The sequence below is a fragment of the Crotalus tigris genome, unplaced genomic scaffold (genome assembly GCF_016545835.1).
Source record: "Crotalus tigris isolate CLP2741 ecotype Arizona unplaced genomic scaffold, ASM1654583v1 scf7180000018371.15429387391:27106975, whole genome shotgun sequence".
In the NCBI taxonomy this organism is placed as follows: domain Eukaryota; kingdom Metazoa; phylum Chordata; class Lepidosauria; order Squamata; family Viperidae; genus Crotalus; species Crotalus tigris.
In genome coordinates this window covers 20548577-20564414 of record NW_024096970.1, presented here as the reverse complement: position 1 = coordinate 20564414, position 15838 = coordinate 20548577, and the positions used below count along the sequence as shown (strand labels likewise).

Sequence of the window (15838 nt, the reverse complement as noted above, 5' to 3'; positions counted from 1 at the left end):
TATGTTATTTGAAATATGTTGTTTTTGTTAATAGTTATATCTGGGAATGGAATTTTCACTCAGATCACCAGCATCCATTGCAGTAATTAACACTGTTCCTTTTTTTTTTTTTTAAAAAAAAAAAAAGACAATTCAAGTAATATAATTGATGTTTTAGTTTATTTTTAACTTGGGCTTACAGAGATGTGCGGCCACAAAAAACTGAGGAAAATGATTATTTAAAAAATAAAACAATTTAAAACAATCCATATGTCAGTCAGTTTTTTCAAGTTTTTCAGACTAATCATCTTGGCTAAGTTAGCACAATATTCTGAATCATAAACCAGCCAAACGCTTTTTAGTCTACTATGCTGTATGAACCAAGGCTAGTACATTGCAAGTTGTACTAGTTTAAGGGTTAATTTACATTTTTCCGTATGTTAAATTTCATTTGCTTATCATGTTCTGTAAGGTAATTCATCTGGAATAAATACTAGACACCATAAAGTCCTTATTTCACCTATCAACATGCATTAAAAAGTAAATATGTTTTCATTCCTTATCTATCCTGTGAGTACAATTTAAGCTACAAAGCTTTGTTAAACAAAATGAAAATGAACAATCATTTGGGGAAACTGACAAGTGATTCATAGAATTGTGAGATATTGAAAAATCAAGACTATCTGCTTGGTGTCAGTTATTGGACCTCCAGTGAATGTTCCATTTCATGAGGCAACATATTACATTAATTACCAAAGTAAATAGGAATTTCCTGTCCAATACCTAATCTGAATTTACTTTCCTTTAATTTCAACTCACTGGTTCTAGTTCCGCCCTCTGGGACAAATCCACTCCCTCTATACCTCTTCTCTCCTCAATTTTTTCTGCAGACTAAGTATACCGATTTCCTTTAATAGTTCCTCGCAGGACTTGGTTACTACTAAAAAATTTAGAATGTAGGAAGAAAGCCAATGAAAGATTCAGATAGCTTCCTGGAATGTTGAGAATTTCAGCTACAGTCCCTCTAATCCACTATCTTGCCCATATTAGCTGGGACTGATGGTTGTTGTAATTCCAACCATTTGGTTACTAGTTTAGGGAAGACTGGGTTAAGCTGCTTCTGTGATCACCTTCAAAACTTTTATCTTGGCTGAGGCTGAGACACTTGCCTTTGAGCATCCCAGCCAAAAAATTCTATAAGGGAGGTATATTTATTTAAAAATGTATAAAGCACTTCGCACAAAAGTCAGCACAGAAAACATATGCAATACAATATTAAAGGAACAAACATTAATAAAATTGAGAGGCACATTTAACCAATTACAAAAATGATTTCAAGTTAAGGTGGCTGGAGAAATAAAGCATGTTATGAATACCAGGTAATCTCACCTGTATATTCACAGTGCTCTGCAGAAAAGGATGCCATCACAAAATAGGCCATCTCTGTTGTGGATGCATGATGTATCTTTTTAGGTTTGAAAGAAAAAGTTCTCATCTGAAGATAATGCACAAGTAGATAAACACAGGATAATCATTCTGTCATGTTTGAAACTGATCTTGTTAGCAAACTGACAGCTGGTATAATTGGTTTTAATGACTACCTAGCCATTTCAGATGACAATCGAACTGCCAAATTATGCACCAGTGTTAACATGTAACACTCTGGTAAAGAGAGGTAGATAAATACTTAATTGTGGGCTACAGCCATCTGAGATGAGATTTTTGATCATGCAGGGCAGGATTCCATTCATCCCTTCTGGTTTTTTTTGTACATTTCCCAAATCTGCTTCAGATACTCTCTGATTTCCAAAGTGTGTCTGTCATCTCTTTCTTTGTATAGCTATTCATCTCACACAATTACTCTGGGTGGCATATTCATAATCAATAATATATAAAACCATTAAAACCACCAATTTAAAAATTAGAATAAAAATAGATAAAAATATTTTTTGTGACTATGTGGGAAGATATAGGAACAGAAGGAGAATCCATTTCATTACTAATGTCCATTCCATTGTGAAAGGACAGAACCAGATACTTTGTATAGCCACAATAGCAGCAATCATTACATTGAAAAAGTCATAATTGTTGCCTCTTTTTACAGAAGCAGAAACTTATTTGCTCTATGTCCTCAGCAGCCCCCTTTTTAGAAGAGTTACCAGCTTTATTTTTAAATAAATATTGGCTTGTTATGCACTTGCCTTGCCTAGACTGTTTCAGTTCTCATATATGTTTAGAAAAGAATAGCAATTAAATAAATTGCTATTTTCAGAGAAAGGAAACAGGAACTGGAAGATAGCAGTTACCTAAACAAGTAGCCTGTTAAAGGAAAAAAAGGTCCAAGCTTCGCTCTTTATCTTTAATCTTCAAAAATAATTTATAAGGTACTTTGGATTTAGCTCAGACATGAAATACTTCTTCCTCACAAGTTTTCCCAGTTCCCTTTCGTTTATGGCAAGCCATACTTATGGACAACTGTGCCGAGTGCCATGGAGACATTACATGCCCCCTCTTTCAGCAAATTTTGGGCAACACTGCTTTTTCTATCTTTTGCCATCAGAATGTCAAGAGAGGCAATCTATAACCTTCACCTGGAACAACTTCATTTGGCTTTTCTGCTACATCTCATGATGCTTTAAGATGCTGCTCCCCATGCCCAATTTGGAGGAACTGCTCAAAACTATTTTTCTGCCATTATCTGCTCATATCAAAATTAAATGGGAATTAAAATAACCAATAGGGAAATCTAAGAATGTTCTGTCTTATATGGTACAGGCTCGAAAACGTAGATCAGGAAGATAATATGGTAGACACTGGAAGATGATTGGAGGGCAGATTGGAAGACAGGTGATGTAATGTCAATTCCGTTTCTTGTTATGTGATGTGGCTTCTACCTCCAGGTACTGTAGCCCAATCAGCATCCCCAGGATGGAGAAACCTGAAAGATGGAAATTGAGCAAGAACAGAGAATAAAAATATTAAAAAATCTCATATCCTAAAAAATGGCTTGTTGCATTTGGCTGTAGAAAACTCTAGGTTAAGTTTCCAGTATGGTTCTAAACAAATAATTATTGTTCCACCTAAATAGTCTCACAAAAGTGAAAATCCTGCTAAAAAATTAATGGAGGAAATAAACACAATTCACAGAAAATGATAAGCAGCTCAGTAAGTACTTACTTGCCACCATTAAGGGTGCCAGGACACCAATCGTTGCAGCTGCTGTGCCATAAATAAACAACTCAGAGAGGAAGTGGCCCAGGGCAATGAAGAAAGTCAAAAGCGTGATGTTATAGAGGCTGTCAGAGAGTTCACAAAGAAAGGATTATTGTGTGGTATAAAGATGACACAAAGAGATCAGAGTCAGGAAGTTGAGAATCTGAAAGCAAATGAGTATGCTGTACCTTTGCATCTTTAGTCAGGCAACGGTGTCTGCATCTCTTGGAAACTAGGGAGAGTATTGTACCCTCTGTTGCTCAAAAGTTACTTCTAGCAAGTTGAATCAGTGTTCCTACCATTCATAAACACCATAGAAACCAGTTTCTAGACAGATTAATGGGTTCAACATAGCCTGAACTGAAGAGTACTAAAAACTTCTAATTGTTTAGAAGTGCCTGGATCAAAGCAGAATAGATTTTAAAACCTGACATTTGGGCAGATAAAATTGCAGAGCGATGCTGTATTACATCTTGTTTCTCTTGACTTCTAGAAACAAGGTCTGTGCCTTAATACAGAACTTATTGTTTTCCTATTGTACCCAACGAAACAATAAAGAAACATACAACACTCTATATATGTACATTCTTTTAGAAAACACTACAAATGATGAAAAATATGAAAATGTAAATCATATGTGGTATAGAACTGTCAGTAGAAGAGTAATACTAGCAGAAGAAGGAGATTACTCCTTATTAGATACCAGAACTTTGACTTTTTGATTTCAGAGGTCTAACTAGACACAAATTAGGAACTAATATTATTCCTACATAACTGCTCTACTAAGCATTTCCTTCTTTATGTCTGGTACAAGCCTTTTGAGACAACAATATTCCACAAATGTATAAACAAGTTGAAAAAGATTTCTGGATGACCAACTGCATTACGACTGTAAGGGAAAAGAGTATTTAAAGAGGATTGGTAGTGAATTGTTCCTTTTACTACTTTTAGTATCCATTTTACTTACGTCTTGTTGCGGATATCAATGGCACAGTAGCAGCGAATCACAGAAGACAACAAGGTCCAAATGCCAAAGGTTCGAGCTTGGAGACCATTTACTGAATAGAAAAAATATAAATTATAAGATATAAATTACACCACAATTTATTTATGTATATGTTTCCAAACAGAACTTAGTAGTATACCCAGCAGCCTACAATACATTATATAATGGGCTTGAAAATTATTCTAAGGATCAAGTGTTTTCAGTCCTGAAAAGGCATTCAGTAGAGGAAATGCCTGATATGGAAAATGAATTACACTGTAACTGAAGCATTTGTTATAGCCTGACTGTTCTAAGGAAAGAATGGGCACTAAACAAAATAAACCTCTGGATAAAAGGAGAATAAACAATATTTAAGGCAAAAAGACATTTCAAAATTGACATTTTAAGATTTGAATAAACATTTCTTTGCAATACAGGCAAAACACAGATCCCATTTTTAGATTCACAAAATGACACTTTATAAATCTTACCAAGGCCTGGCTTGCCTGTATACAATTTTTCAGAAAGGAAACTGTGGTCTCTGAAGCTTTGCACTGTGTTCCCCATGGCAATTATGGAAACCATAACTAGCCAACTACGAAGTACGTTCAAGAACCGGCTCATCTTAGAAGTGGCAAGACGCAATCTGTCATGTGAAGAAATAAAGAATCAAGAGTTTGAGACAGGTCTCCTATTTTAGACTTTGCAGCATTTCCTCTTGTTTATATAGTTTTGTGGAACAACTAGGTCAGGCCATTTTGCTGCAAATGATAAGAAGGGACTTCTCATGTTCCAGGTATAAAACTAAAATGGAAAACTATTTTAAAAATGGCAGTAGTGTTTTTCAATGTGCTTGAAGCCCAAAGAAAGGAAAGAGGAAAATCTGTTGCAAATGGAGCATCTTTTTAAGCAAAGCAAATTTAGAAAAATACGAAGACAATTTCCCAGTTAATACATAAAGCAGGCTTCCTTCCTTCTAATCTTTCCAGATATAATGGAACTAAAGCTTCAGAATTTCCAAGTAGGTTAGTATTTCTCAGTGCTTTTTTTCTATAAAAAAAAAAAAAAAAAAAAGGTGCCGGAACTCACACACGTCATACAACCCGCTTTGCCTACCCTACAAGGTTCCATCCAAAAAAGGTGCCGGAACTCTGTTCTGGGCGTTCTATGAGAAAAAAAGCCCTGGTATTTCTAGAAGTTACAGTTTTATTGGATCTAAAAGACACCAGGTGGTAAAAACTAGTCAATTAAATAGAACCAATCATCTTGCATTAAATTAACCCCCATAAACTTTATATAGAAAAGGCAGCTAGTTGCTAAAAACAAACAAACAAAAGAGCAATTCTTCCATGAACACATTTAACAACTGTACTGTTTAAATAACTCACAAGGAGAGGTATCTTCATTCACTGTTCCTGTTCTACTTTCCCTTATATAAAAACTTTCTTTTAGGATTTTATTCTATATATGAATCAACCCAGGTACAGTATATATAACCACTAGCAAAGCTGAAGGTGTGCATTTTGCTCTCATCCATCCGACTAGACTAGAGAAATGAGCCCAGAAGACACCTGCCTGTCCCTTGGAACAGAGACCAACCTCACTGCATCTATAAGTCAGAAGAAAAACAACCCGAAGAGGCTTTCTTTGCCTTCTTCTCCCGACAAATGCTCTGAGCAGGGAGAGGGACGGAGCAGCACATTCTGCTCTGATCATCATTCTGCTCCTTACCACGTTTTAACCTTGAATAAGTTATTTCTTCTCTTCCTTTGTAATTTTCGATGGCATGTTAAATGGTGGGTCTGTTTCCCGTTTTATTACGAAGGATTGCAAAATGGAACGAAGTGGTGATATCTACATAAAATTTTAGGAATTTTCTCCGAATGTCTCCTCGCTCCCTTCGATTCTTACACTGCAAGTCATCTTGCCCTGCACCTAATTCCTACCATGCACGTCGCACCCTTTGGTTCTCCCCATGCAATCCCCCCATCAGCGCCATTCAGGTCTTACTTCACCCCACCTGATTTGCGGGCGTACCAGATTTGCTGCTCACCTCCAACTCATGGAGTACGAGCCCCGCCCCTTCTGAGTTCGCGAAATGATTGGTCCACTGTCAGACGTCGGCTTTTCCTGGTTGGTCTGTCTGTCCCTCTCTAAACCGTCACATGGATGGGAAGGCGGCTGTACCTATCAAATGCGCAGAATCCTTCTGAGGCATTATGACGTAGAATTCGAAGATGTGGGTGGAAGAACCTAGAGCATCATTTTAGCTTCTCTTTTTAAAAAAGAGAATTTTGATGACGCCGTTTTAGAAGAGGCAAAAGAAAGAGGACCGGAAACGTGCGCATGCGTATGGAGAAGGCCACCGGCGGGAGCCGAGAATTGGCGCTTGCGCAAATGCGCCTCCTGTAAAAGGGGAGACGGTTGTCTGTTGGTTGTTGTAGTAACAGGAGAAGCGCTGAGAAGAGGAAACGTGACTGCCGGGCCCCAAAGAGGATGAAGCAGCAGGTATGGCCGTGAGCGGGGTTTAGGAACAGTGGCTGGGTGCATGCATAGAACTTGCTTGGACAAGAAGTTGAGCCTCGCAGATGGAAGGTAGCTTTTCATTCATGGTAGAGATGACCGGCATCCACGGGATGGAAAGAGCTTTCCAGATGCCCCCTGTGGGGCTGAAAGTTCCGGAGCTTTCCGGCACAATTTCTGATCCCTTCCTCCCTAAGACCAGGAGTGCGATTCCCATGAAACGGACAAGCAAGACCTCCGGCAAAGATTGCCGCCTCTTCCCGCTGAGAGGCAGTGCCATCTTCTTTACCGCGGGCCCGGGTTCTCCGTGTCCTCTTACTTTCGTTTCTTTGCCAAAATTCTGCAAAGAAAAGTTTTGATTGCGAACCGACTTTACACACTGGTGCTTCCTGAACGAGAGTAGTATTGCAGGTAGCTGTTGAATCCTCAGAAAAAAGTATCCCCAGGAGTCACAGAAAGGGAAGACTGTTTAAGACAAGGTAGTTGAATATCATTGAACCATGTTTTTGATTACTGGGAGTTTTGAGGTATGAGGACCTGTTTCTTGCACAGAAGATTGACAGAGCCCAGCAAAGGTTTTTAAGATTCCTTAGCAATAGCTGTTTCTGATACTGTATGCTTTAGACTCCTTATGTTTACATAATCTAATTTCATGCAGTGGGTCATGTGTTTACTTTTGATCTATGGGTATATTTTGTTATATTGCCGCTGGATTGTATATATGAATCAGATTTGTTAAGAGGAGGCAAGCTTAAGGATGGTGATTCAGTGCCAAATACAAAATGAGAATGTTATATTTTTGTGCAGCAAGAAAGTGGATGGGAAGAGAAGGTGGAATCTTTTCCCCATATTTTTTTCTGCTGCTGCTTCCATTTTGATTTCCTTTCAGCTACTTTGCTCCTAACAAGGTTCTCAGAAGAATGGTTGAGGGAAGGAAGTTCAATTACTCTTCACTCCTTCCTTACCTCATTCCTGATCTAATTATTAAAATAATTTAATTGGACATGTTAGAGTCCTGTCAACCAAGAAATATCATATGGCGGGGATTAGGAGACATGCCGTAACCCTTTCCCTCTGAAACATTCCCCTTTCAGAGATTAGGATCACCCTAACCTTGTTGGCCTTTTGTAAGGCTTTGTAGACCTGGCTATATGCCCTGACTGAGATCTGAGTGTCTTAAGGGTCCCCTTTCTTGACTGAATTAACAACTATGGCAATAGTTTTACTCATTGGTTATATACAATAGTTTTAATTTTTTATGATGTTTGCCACTCAGAGTTACTTGTTGAAATAGAATTCAAATAAATGAGTATATTTTTTATTTTATTTATATCCTGCCTGTACTATTTTTACAAATAACTTAAGGTAGTGAACATATCCAAAATACCTTCCTCCTATTTTCCCCACAACAAGAAACCTATGAGGTGGGTTGGGTTGAGAGAAAGTGAGTGGTCCAAAGTCATCCAGCTAATATAGTGACAGCACCCTGGTTGAATTAAAAATTAAAATGTCTGGAAACTGTATGTGTACTTTCTACTAAGAAGCTTGATTATTGCATATCTTCATTTTACTCTGATAATTGATTTTTAATTTTCTTCATAGAATATAGCACTGGTTAGATTTTCTGATTCTACAGTGAAAATATTAAGGGTTCATTGTTTCTGGGCTGTGTGAAAACATACACAGGATATGCCAGTTGGAATGGCTCGGGATTTGGAAGAAACAGATTCATCTTCAGAGGAAGAGGAAGAAATGGAAGGGCCAGAGTAAGTTAAAACTTATAATTGTATATTGTGTAAATTACTATGGAAATTTAAGTCTAACATTCTTAAAAAATGAACAATGAAAGCTTGAAGGGCTAGTTTTTATTAGAAATATGGAATGTCAATGAGTTATGAGTGTGCATGTTCAGTGTGTAGCTTCAGGGCTGCTATTACACTTATTCTTATTCTGCTGTGGGCATTCAGCCAGAATTAGTGAGAATTAACTTCATCCTTAGGATGAGGGTTCATACATAAGGCATGTTCCTAGTTACCCTAGGTAACCAGATGCCTTTAATGATCTTAAAGTAAACACTGAGGTCTGCCGGTAGTTTTAAGTATGTTCAATTAAACACACGTGCAGGTTCCAAATCTCTGGAAAATTGATAAATGCACGCTTATCCTTAGCACCAACCTGAAGACTAACAGAGGAGCTAGACACATTAAGGTTTTAGGGGAAAGATTTAAAGGCACAATATTGTTCTCACTATACTTTTATCGCTTGTGTGTGCAGGCTACTTTTCCTTGTAATTCTGGAAGTAGATGGAACTATTGTGTAAATGTATGAAGCTGTCTTTGATTATGGTACCAGTACATTCTAGGTCAGAACTTAGATTCTTCATGATCTCAAGCAGAGATCTTTCATATTTATTTGAGCCTTTAGCTGGGAATTTGTCTTGTGCCTTTTATATGCAAACATGCATTGTATTCTTTGAATTGTGATCCCTGGTGAAAAGTTGTCCTTTCCTATCATTGAGAGTTATTTCTTAGCTTACTTTAATATTAAGTCTTTATTTACATGAGTCTGCTTCTTGTTCCCCTAGAAAGCTATGTTTATAAGCATAGATTTATAAGCAATATAGCTTGATTTACCAAACTTTTTTTTGTTTTTCATCATTTCTCTCCTACCCATTAATTTCTCTTGCCGTAGAAAACTGGCATTTATACTGTAGTTTGACCAAAGTAGAAAACGGTATATAAACTTTTACAATTTTATGTTCAAACTGGAAAACAAATGAGATAATACAGATGATAGAAGAGAACTGGAAAGGGATCTTTAGGCATTGGGTCTAATCCAGAGTTCCCCAACGTTTCTGGCTTTGCGTACCGGCACAGGGGAAGGGAGAGAGTATAGTTCCGTGCGAGCAGTGGGCAAGTGTGCATGTGTGCACAGCTCCATTTGCACAAGTGTCAGACACGTGCATGTGCGCCACTCATGCAACGAGCATGCATGCATACACTCACCCACTGCTCGTGCAAGGGGGGGCAGTTGCGTGCGCTTGCCCACCACTTCAGTTAGTCTGGTTTTGATCAGCTGGGTTGGGACCCCTGCACTAGACCACCTTTCATATATGGTAATCAGATTTGGACATTATATCTTAAGCATCAGATTAAGTTGAGAGAAATGTCACTAAGATTATTTACTAGAAAGTAAAGAGAAAAAAAAAGGTTAACCATGAGAAGACAAGACTGTGAAAGTGTATATTTTAAATACCTTAATTATGTCATTCAGAAGATCAAGAGCTTTGAACTTCGTAGTTCAAAGACAGAAGCAATTATTCAAAAAACTAGGAATCTCCCTTCACTGAAAGTGTTCAAGCAAGGATAAAACTGCCATCTGTCAGGGATGCTTTAATTTAGATTCATGTATTGATTAAGCCAGGGGTCCCCAGCCCCTGATCCGTGGACCAGCACCAGTCTGCGGCATGCCAGCAACCAGTCCGTGCAAACAAGTGAAGCCCCATCTGTGGGATGTAGGCAGCACGCAAAACTACACCCCCTCCAGTCCCCAGAGAAACCTTTCTCTGCGGAACTGGTCCCTAGTGCCCAAAAGGTCGGGGGCTTCTGGCCTAGTGGGAACATACTATCTTATTGGAAAAACTGAACTGAAATGGGAGTAAAATAATTATGTCTTTTCTTGAGTACCTTTTAATATTTTTCTCGTTACTGGAAATAGCTGTGTCTTGGTTTTTTTCCTTCTAATTATTTTGAATGTATATATCTGAAGGGTCCTTCTATTTGTTTTTGATGTCAGTCTCCTATTACAACCTCATTTTTTTTTAGTTTTCTGATAACCATTTCTGTAGCTGAGAAGTATATGCATTCTGCCTTGATAACCTGATCTTTTTATTGCATAGGTGTGATTCTTTCAAATCGTTGCTAAGCTTTATGTACAGTTCTCTTCTTTTGCTGTCTTCCTATTATTTTCTTCAATGAAATTGTTAACAATCTTTCACCTGAATTTCCGAGGAAGCTCACTTGAACTAATAAGCATAGGTCAATGAATATCATTGCTTATTCAGAAACTTTGTATTTTAGAGTCACTTTGGACAGTTAGAGGGTGGCATAAATTTATATAATAGTACAATAAATAAATACTTGTGGATAAGATGCAAGTATGACACTCATATCTGGTATTATCCAAACCCAGAAAAGAGTAAATGACAACATATTTTAATCTGTTTATTTTCAGATAGTGTATTTAGGTTTAACGGTTTAAAGCCTACTATTTGTAGAATTTTTCTCTTCCATGTTAGCAGATAGGTAAGCAGTTGCTTTTTGAAAAAGCATCTTTGGGTACTTACTTACTCACTTATTCCCTATCTAATATTTGCCTGAATTTTCACTATATTATGTTCTATTTTATGACAATCAGTTGATATGGGTTCTCTGTAGTCTCTAAAATTATAATTGCCTTTCTCTATATAACATTACAGTTTGATTTGGTTCCAGCTTTTGGGAGGAGTTCTCTGAAAGCTTCACCCAAGCATTTTAGGAGCTGCAATGCATCTGTGTCATAAGTAATAATAAACTAAGCTGTTCAGTATTGCTTACAGGATTACCTATAAGCATATGTGTTGACTTACATATAAAATACTATTCCTTCTATAAGATCTAGAACGGGCATGTCTGTTGCCTTTATACTGAATTCCAGTTACAATTATTGCTTTATTACTATCTTGTGATTCTGATATGGCAATTCTGCAGTTATCTTCTTTCAATCACCTTATCATGCCTTGTTCTAAAAGGGCCCATAGCTTTTTACGTAGGGAAATTGGGGCTAACTTCCTAATAAAATAAAAGGAAGAGGTATGTCACTTTTAAAAGGCACTAATAAGATCTGTAATATTTTCTTTAGCACTATACTTTAGTTTCTTCCCATTTGAATTTTAGATAGTCCTCGACTGACGACCATTTGTTTAATGACTGAAGTTATAACAACATTAAAAAATATTATGACCAGTCCTTGCACTTAACAACTGTCACAGTGTCTCTGTAGTCACATGATTGTGATTTTGGGCACTTGGGAACAATTACACTGTCCTGGGATTATAGGATCACTATTTGTGACCTTCCCAGTCAGCTTCTGTCAAGCAATCTCAATGGGGAAGCTGGATTTGTTTAATGGCCAAGGCATAAAAGGCCATAAATCGGGCATGGTCATATGATGATTGCACTCCATTGCATTGCTTAGTGATGGAGGTTCTGGTCCCAATTACGGCCATAAGCTGAGGACTAACTATACTGCAATGTACTTTACATGGGGCTGCCCTTGAAAATCACTTGGAAGTTACAGGTGGTCCAAAATGCAGTAGTGTGCACAGTATCAGATGTTCCTAAGTTTGCCCCAATTACATTTTTATTGTGTGAGCTGCCCCGATTCCCAGGTTCTTTCCAGTGTAATTCAAGATACTGGTTATCACTAGTACAGGACCTGGTTATTTGTGAGTCTGCCTCTCCTTAAGAGTATCTCCTCATTCCACCAGATCGGATAGGTAGGCATACTCCAGATCCCTTCCCTGAAATCCTGCTACTTAGTGGGATCTCAGAAATGTGCCTTTTCTGTGGCTGTTCCTAATTTATGGAGCTCTTTCCCCCTGTTGATTCAACAAGTTTTTAGCCTTCTGGAAGGCCATCAAGTCTTGACCTTTTATTGAGGTGCTGGAATAGGGTAGACTGGAATAGAGAGAATGGAATGAGGGTAATTGGGGCTTGCTGTGGGGGCATCCTAAGGGGAGGATTAAGGCACCAGGTTTTAGTTTTTGTTTAACGATTTTACGAAATTATGATTATGTTTTATAGTTACTGGATTGTATTGCTACTGTGGGCTGACCAGAGGTTAAAATGTGTGGCCATACAAATCTTTTAAGTAAATAAATAAAATTTGGAGGGATAGTGTCAAGTGCAAAGAATCAGGACCTTTATAAGATTGCATCATAGAAGATGTATTTAAGCCTGCATACAAGAATTTGGTCAACTAAAGTTCAACACTAAATTGGTGTCAACGGAATTGAGGAGGGGCTGGGCTTGGAATGTTTGTGGGAACGTAAGGACTCTAAACTGAGGATGTGCTCAACTCTGCTCCCCCCCAGCTCTGGCTGCTGTTTTCCTACAGAAAGCATTCTTACACAATATTTGCAGATATAGGATAGAATTAAGATGCAGCTCTGAAATAATTTTATTTTATCCCAGATTTAAATGTTCATTGAAACACGTAGTTAAACACTTGTATTTCTATTATTCAGGTCCCTCTTTTAATACTTTTTTCTGCCCAGTTTCTGAAGCGAGTACAGGTAGACCTTTATTTATGACCACAATTGAGCCCAAAATTTCTGTTGCTAAGTGAGACATTTGTTAAGTGAGTTTTACGACCTTTCTTGCCCAATTGTTAAGTGAATCGCTGCAGTTGTTAATTTAGTAACATGGTTGTTAAGTGAATCTGGCTTCCCCATTGACTTTATCAGAAGGTCGCAAAAGGTGATCACATGACCGCAGGACACTGCAACCATCATAAATATGAACCAGTTGCCAGGCATCTGAATTTTGATCCTATGACCATGGGGATATTGCAACGGTCATAAGTGTGAAAAAAGTCATAACTCACTTTTTTCAGTGCCATTGTAACTTTGAACAGTTACTAAATGAACTGTTGTAAGTTGAGTATTACCTGTACATATTTTTGCATAAAGAGAAATTTTATGATTGCACGTGTTGTATTGTCCTGAATCATGCATTGCTTTGAGGGAGGATTGTTCCCATATCTCTAGTATCTTATTGACTTTTCTACTAATGATATAACAGTGGAAGCTGCTGGATAATAATTTGTTTCGTATTTGTGCAAATTTGAGTTCAGGTATGTTCATATATAATAGAAGTGTTTAGTAGCTTATAAGATAGAATTTAGCTGAGCTCACTTCTGCATGGCCTTTTGGACCCACTGAATCTTCAACAGGCAATCCACCAACTTTCCAGATTTGCTCTTAGAGGGTTGGAAGATAAGGGGAGAAAGAATCTATTCCTCTGGAAGTAGCAGTTTTAGCTAATGTAGTGGTATATGATATTCCTGGTGAATTCAGAGATTTCCAAAGGGTACTGTTGAATTATAATTTTCAGTTTTTAATATTAAAGAGAAAAAAACGTTAAGTACATGTGGAAAGGTGTGTGTGTGTGTGTGTGTGTGTGTGTGTGTAATATATTATTTGCTATGTGTTTTGCTATGTGCTATCTGGGCAATTGTCAACATTTCTGTATTTGGGTGAGGCTTAATAGTAGCCCAGCAACATGATGCTTGCTGAGGTGTTGCTGTAGTGTATGTTGCCACAATACATACAGACATTCTGCCCTGATTTACAAAGAACTACATGAGGAAAATGTAAGTGTCTATCCTATATTTTTATTCTAATACTGTGTTAAAAAGAAGAAAAAGCTCTTTTCCAGACAACAATTCTTAATCTTGGATCGAGAAAAATAGGTTTCTTAAAAAATATTGGTAATCAAAAATAGTGTCTGAATTAAGGATAATGCCTAAATTAAAAACTAGTCTTCTGAAATAAGGTAGTGCATATATAATTAAGATAGTTATTTCTTATCCGTTAAAAAGGTTTTCTTTTTTTTTAGGGAGCACCCATGTATCATGTGGACAGGTGGATTCAGGAGGATTCCAATCATGGTATTTCATGCTGAAGCTATTCTAACCAAGGACAGTTACATCCGCTTGATTGGGGGTAAATTTTGTTTTTCTCAAGTACCTAATCACCTAGAGTAGATAAAATAAAATTATTGAAAGACAAGATTTACTTGGCACACTGATAATCTTTTACAAAGAATTTTTTAAATACATTAAGCTAGAGTTTTCAAGTATTTTCAAATAACAACACAGGAAACAAATTACATTGTCTAAAATAAAAAAAAAACTGCTATGATTTTAAGATTTCTTTAAGAGGACACATTTTAATGAGTATTCTTTATATAACCACTGAAGGTTATAAGGCCTAAAAATACAGTAATGTACTTTGTCTAAGTGCTTGTAAGGATTAAGAATCTTTGTTTTGTATGTTATATTTACCTGAAATGAAGTTGACTTTGAATGTAAGATAACCAAAGGAAATACCAAACATCTGCACAGTGTTCAGTTTTTCAAACTTTTTAACCAATGGTTGCTCCCATGTGATCCATTTGTATACAGTCTGCATGCATGTATCTGCCACGTACCATAATTTAAAAGACACAGGGACTGGATACATCTTTAATAAAGTTGAATAATTTGTATATCTTTATCTACATTGAATGCATTCATGTGGATAGAGAACCCTGTCTCTCAGTGAAACATATAAATAAATGTACATACAAAGGGAAGGCTAATAGATTGCTCTGTTGTACAGCTCTTATACAGAATAGAATAAATGAAAAAATGTTCTGATAAAATTTCTCCCTTTTTGCAACTGGTAAAATAGATTATAATTTGATTTATATAATAATTCTGTATTCTGTTCCCAGAGCGCTATCACTTGTCTTTTAAAATTGTGAGAACGGATAGTCGCTTGGTGCGCAGCATTCTGTCAGCTCATGGATTTCGGGAGGTATGTTTATTAATTTTTGTGAATTTCATGGCCCTAAAAAATTAAATCAGCACTGCTTTTACATCCAAAAGATCACTATGGATCCAGAGTAAACTGAAGCCAATCAAAAAAAGCAAAAGGTCTCTTCTCCTTTAATTTGATGTCTTGTCTAGCATTTGTAATGCTACAAATGATATTTCTTTCTCTTGTATGATGTGTTTGAGAGAGATTTTGCTTGAGGTTCTTGGTGCGCTTATAGTAGTCCCGAAGAAGCTCAATTTGTAGAAATGACTGTACGTATTTTTATTTTGCAAAAAGTATGTGCAGTCTGTCATAAATGTAGAATAAATGGCAAACTTAAGATCAACATGTAACAACTGTAAATTTTCATAAGTGGACAGCATTTTTTCTGGATTAGAATTCAGATTGTCCCTACTTTTTAATAATCATTTATTTTACTACAGTTATTTCAAACCGATGGCATTCTTCTGGTTGATGATGTTTTTCTGATAGCGCTAACATTTTAATAATTTCCTTTC

The 15838-nt window shown here is 37.0% G+C and overlaps 2 protein-coding genes across 17 annotated transcripts in view; one reads left to right on the top strand and one right to left on the bottom strand.

The window, feature by feature from the left end:
- Positions 1-140: 140 nt before the first annotated feature.
- On the bottom strand, positions 141-6345 carry ERG28 (ergosterol biosynthesis 28 homolog). Of its 5 annotated transcripts, none has more exons than XM_039351684.1 (5): positions 6231-6345; positions 4669-4823; positions 4160-4250; positions 3157-3275; positions 141-2917 (listed from the first exon to the last, which is right to left on the bottom strand). In XM_039351684.1, exons 1-5 carry the CDS (start codon positions 6239-6241, stop codon positions 2838-2840), a joined length of 456 nt encoding a protein of 151 aa, XP_039207618.1. In that variant the 5' UTR covers positions 6242-6345; the 3' UTR covers positions 141-2837. The 5 variants fall into 5 exon arrangements, with proteins under 5 accessions (XP_039207618.1, XP_039207622.1, XP_039207619.1 ...); XM_039351688.1 differs by having other exon boundaries at positions 6215-6326; XM_039351685.1 differs by having other exon boundaries at positions 6198-6299.
- A 206-nt stretch (positions 6346-6551) lies between these two features.
- Positions 6552-15838, top strand: part of TTLL5 (tubulin tyrosine ligase like 5) — a 151484-nt gene continuing 142197 nt past the window's right edge. For 10 of the 12 annotated variants that reach the window (XR_005557723.1, XR_005557724.1, XM_039351677.1 and 7 more), the window contains exons 1-4: positions 6552-6685; positions 8387-8466; positions 14359-14465; positions 15238-15320. Coding sequence is in view for 10 of the 12 variants with exons in the window: in XM_039351677.1 (XP_039207611.1) it covers positions 6674-6685; positions 8387-8466; positions 14359-14465; positions 15238-15320 (282 nt within the window). In the remaining 2 variants the exon portion in view is untranslated. Of the gene's footprint in view, positions 6686-8302; positions 8467-14057; positions 14114-14358; positions 14466-15237; positions 15321-15838 lie in introns of those variants that run through there. The other 2 variants (XM_039351673.1, XM_039351676.1) reach the window with 2 other exon arrangements.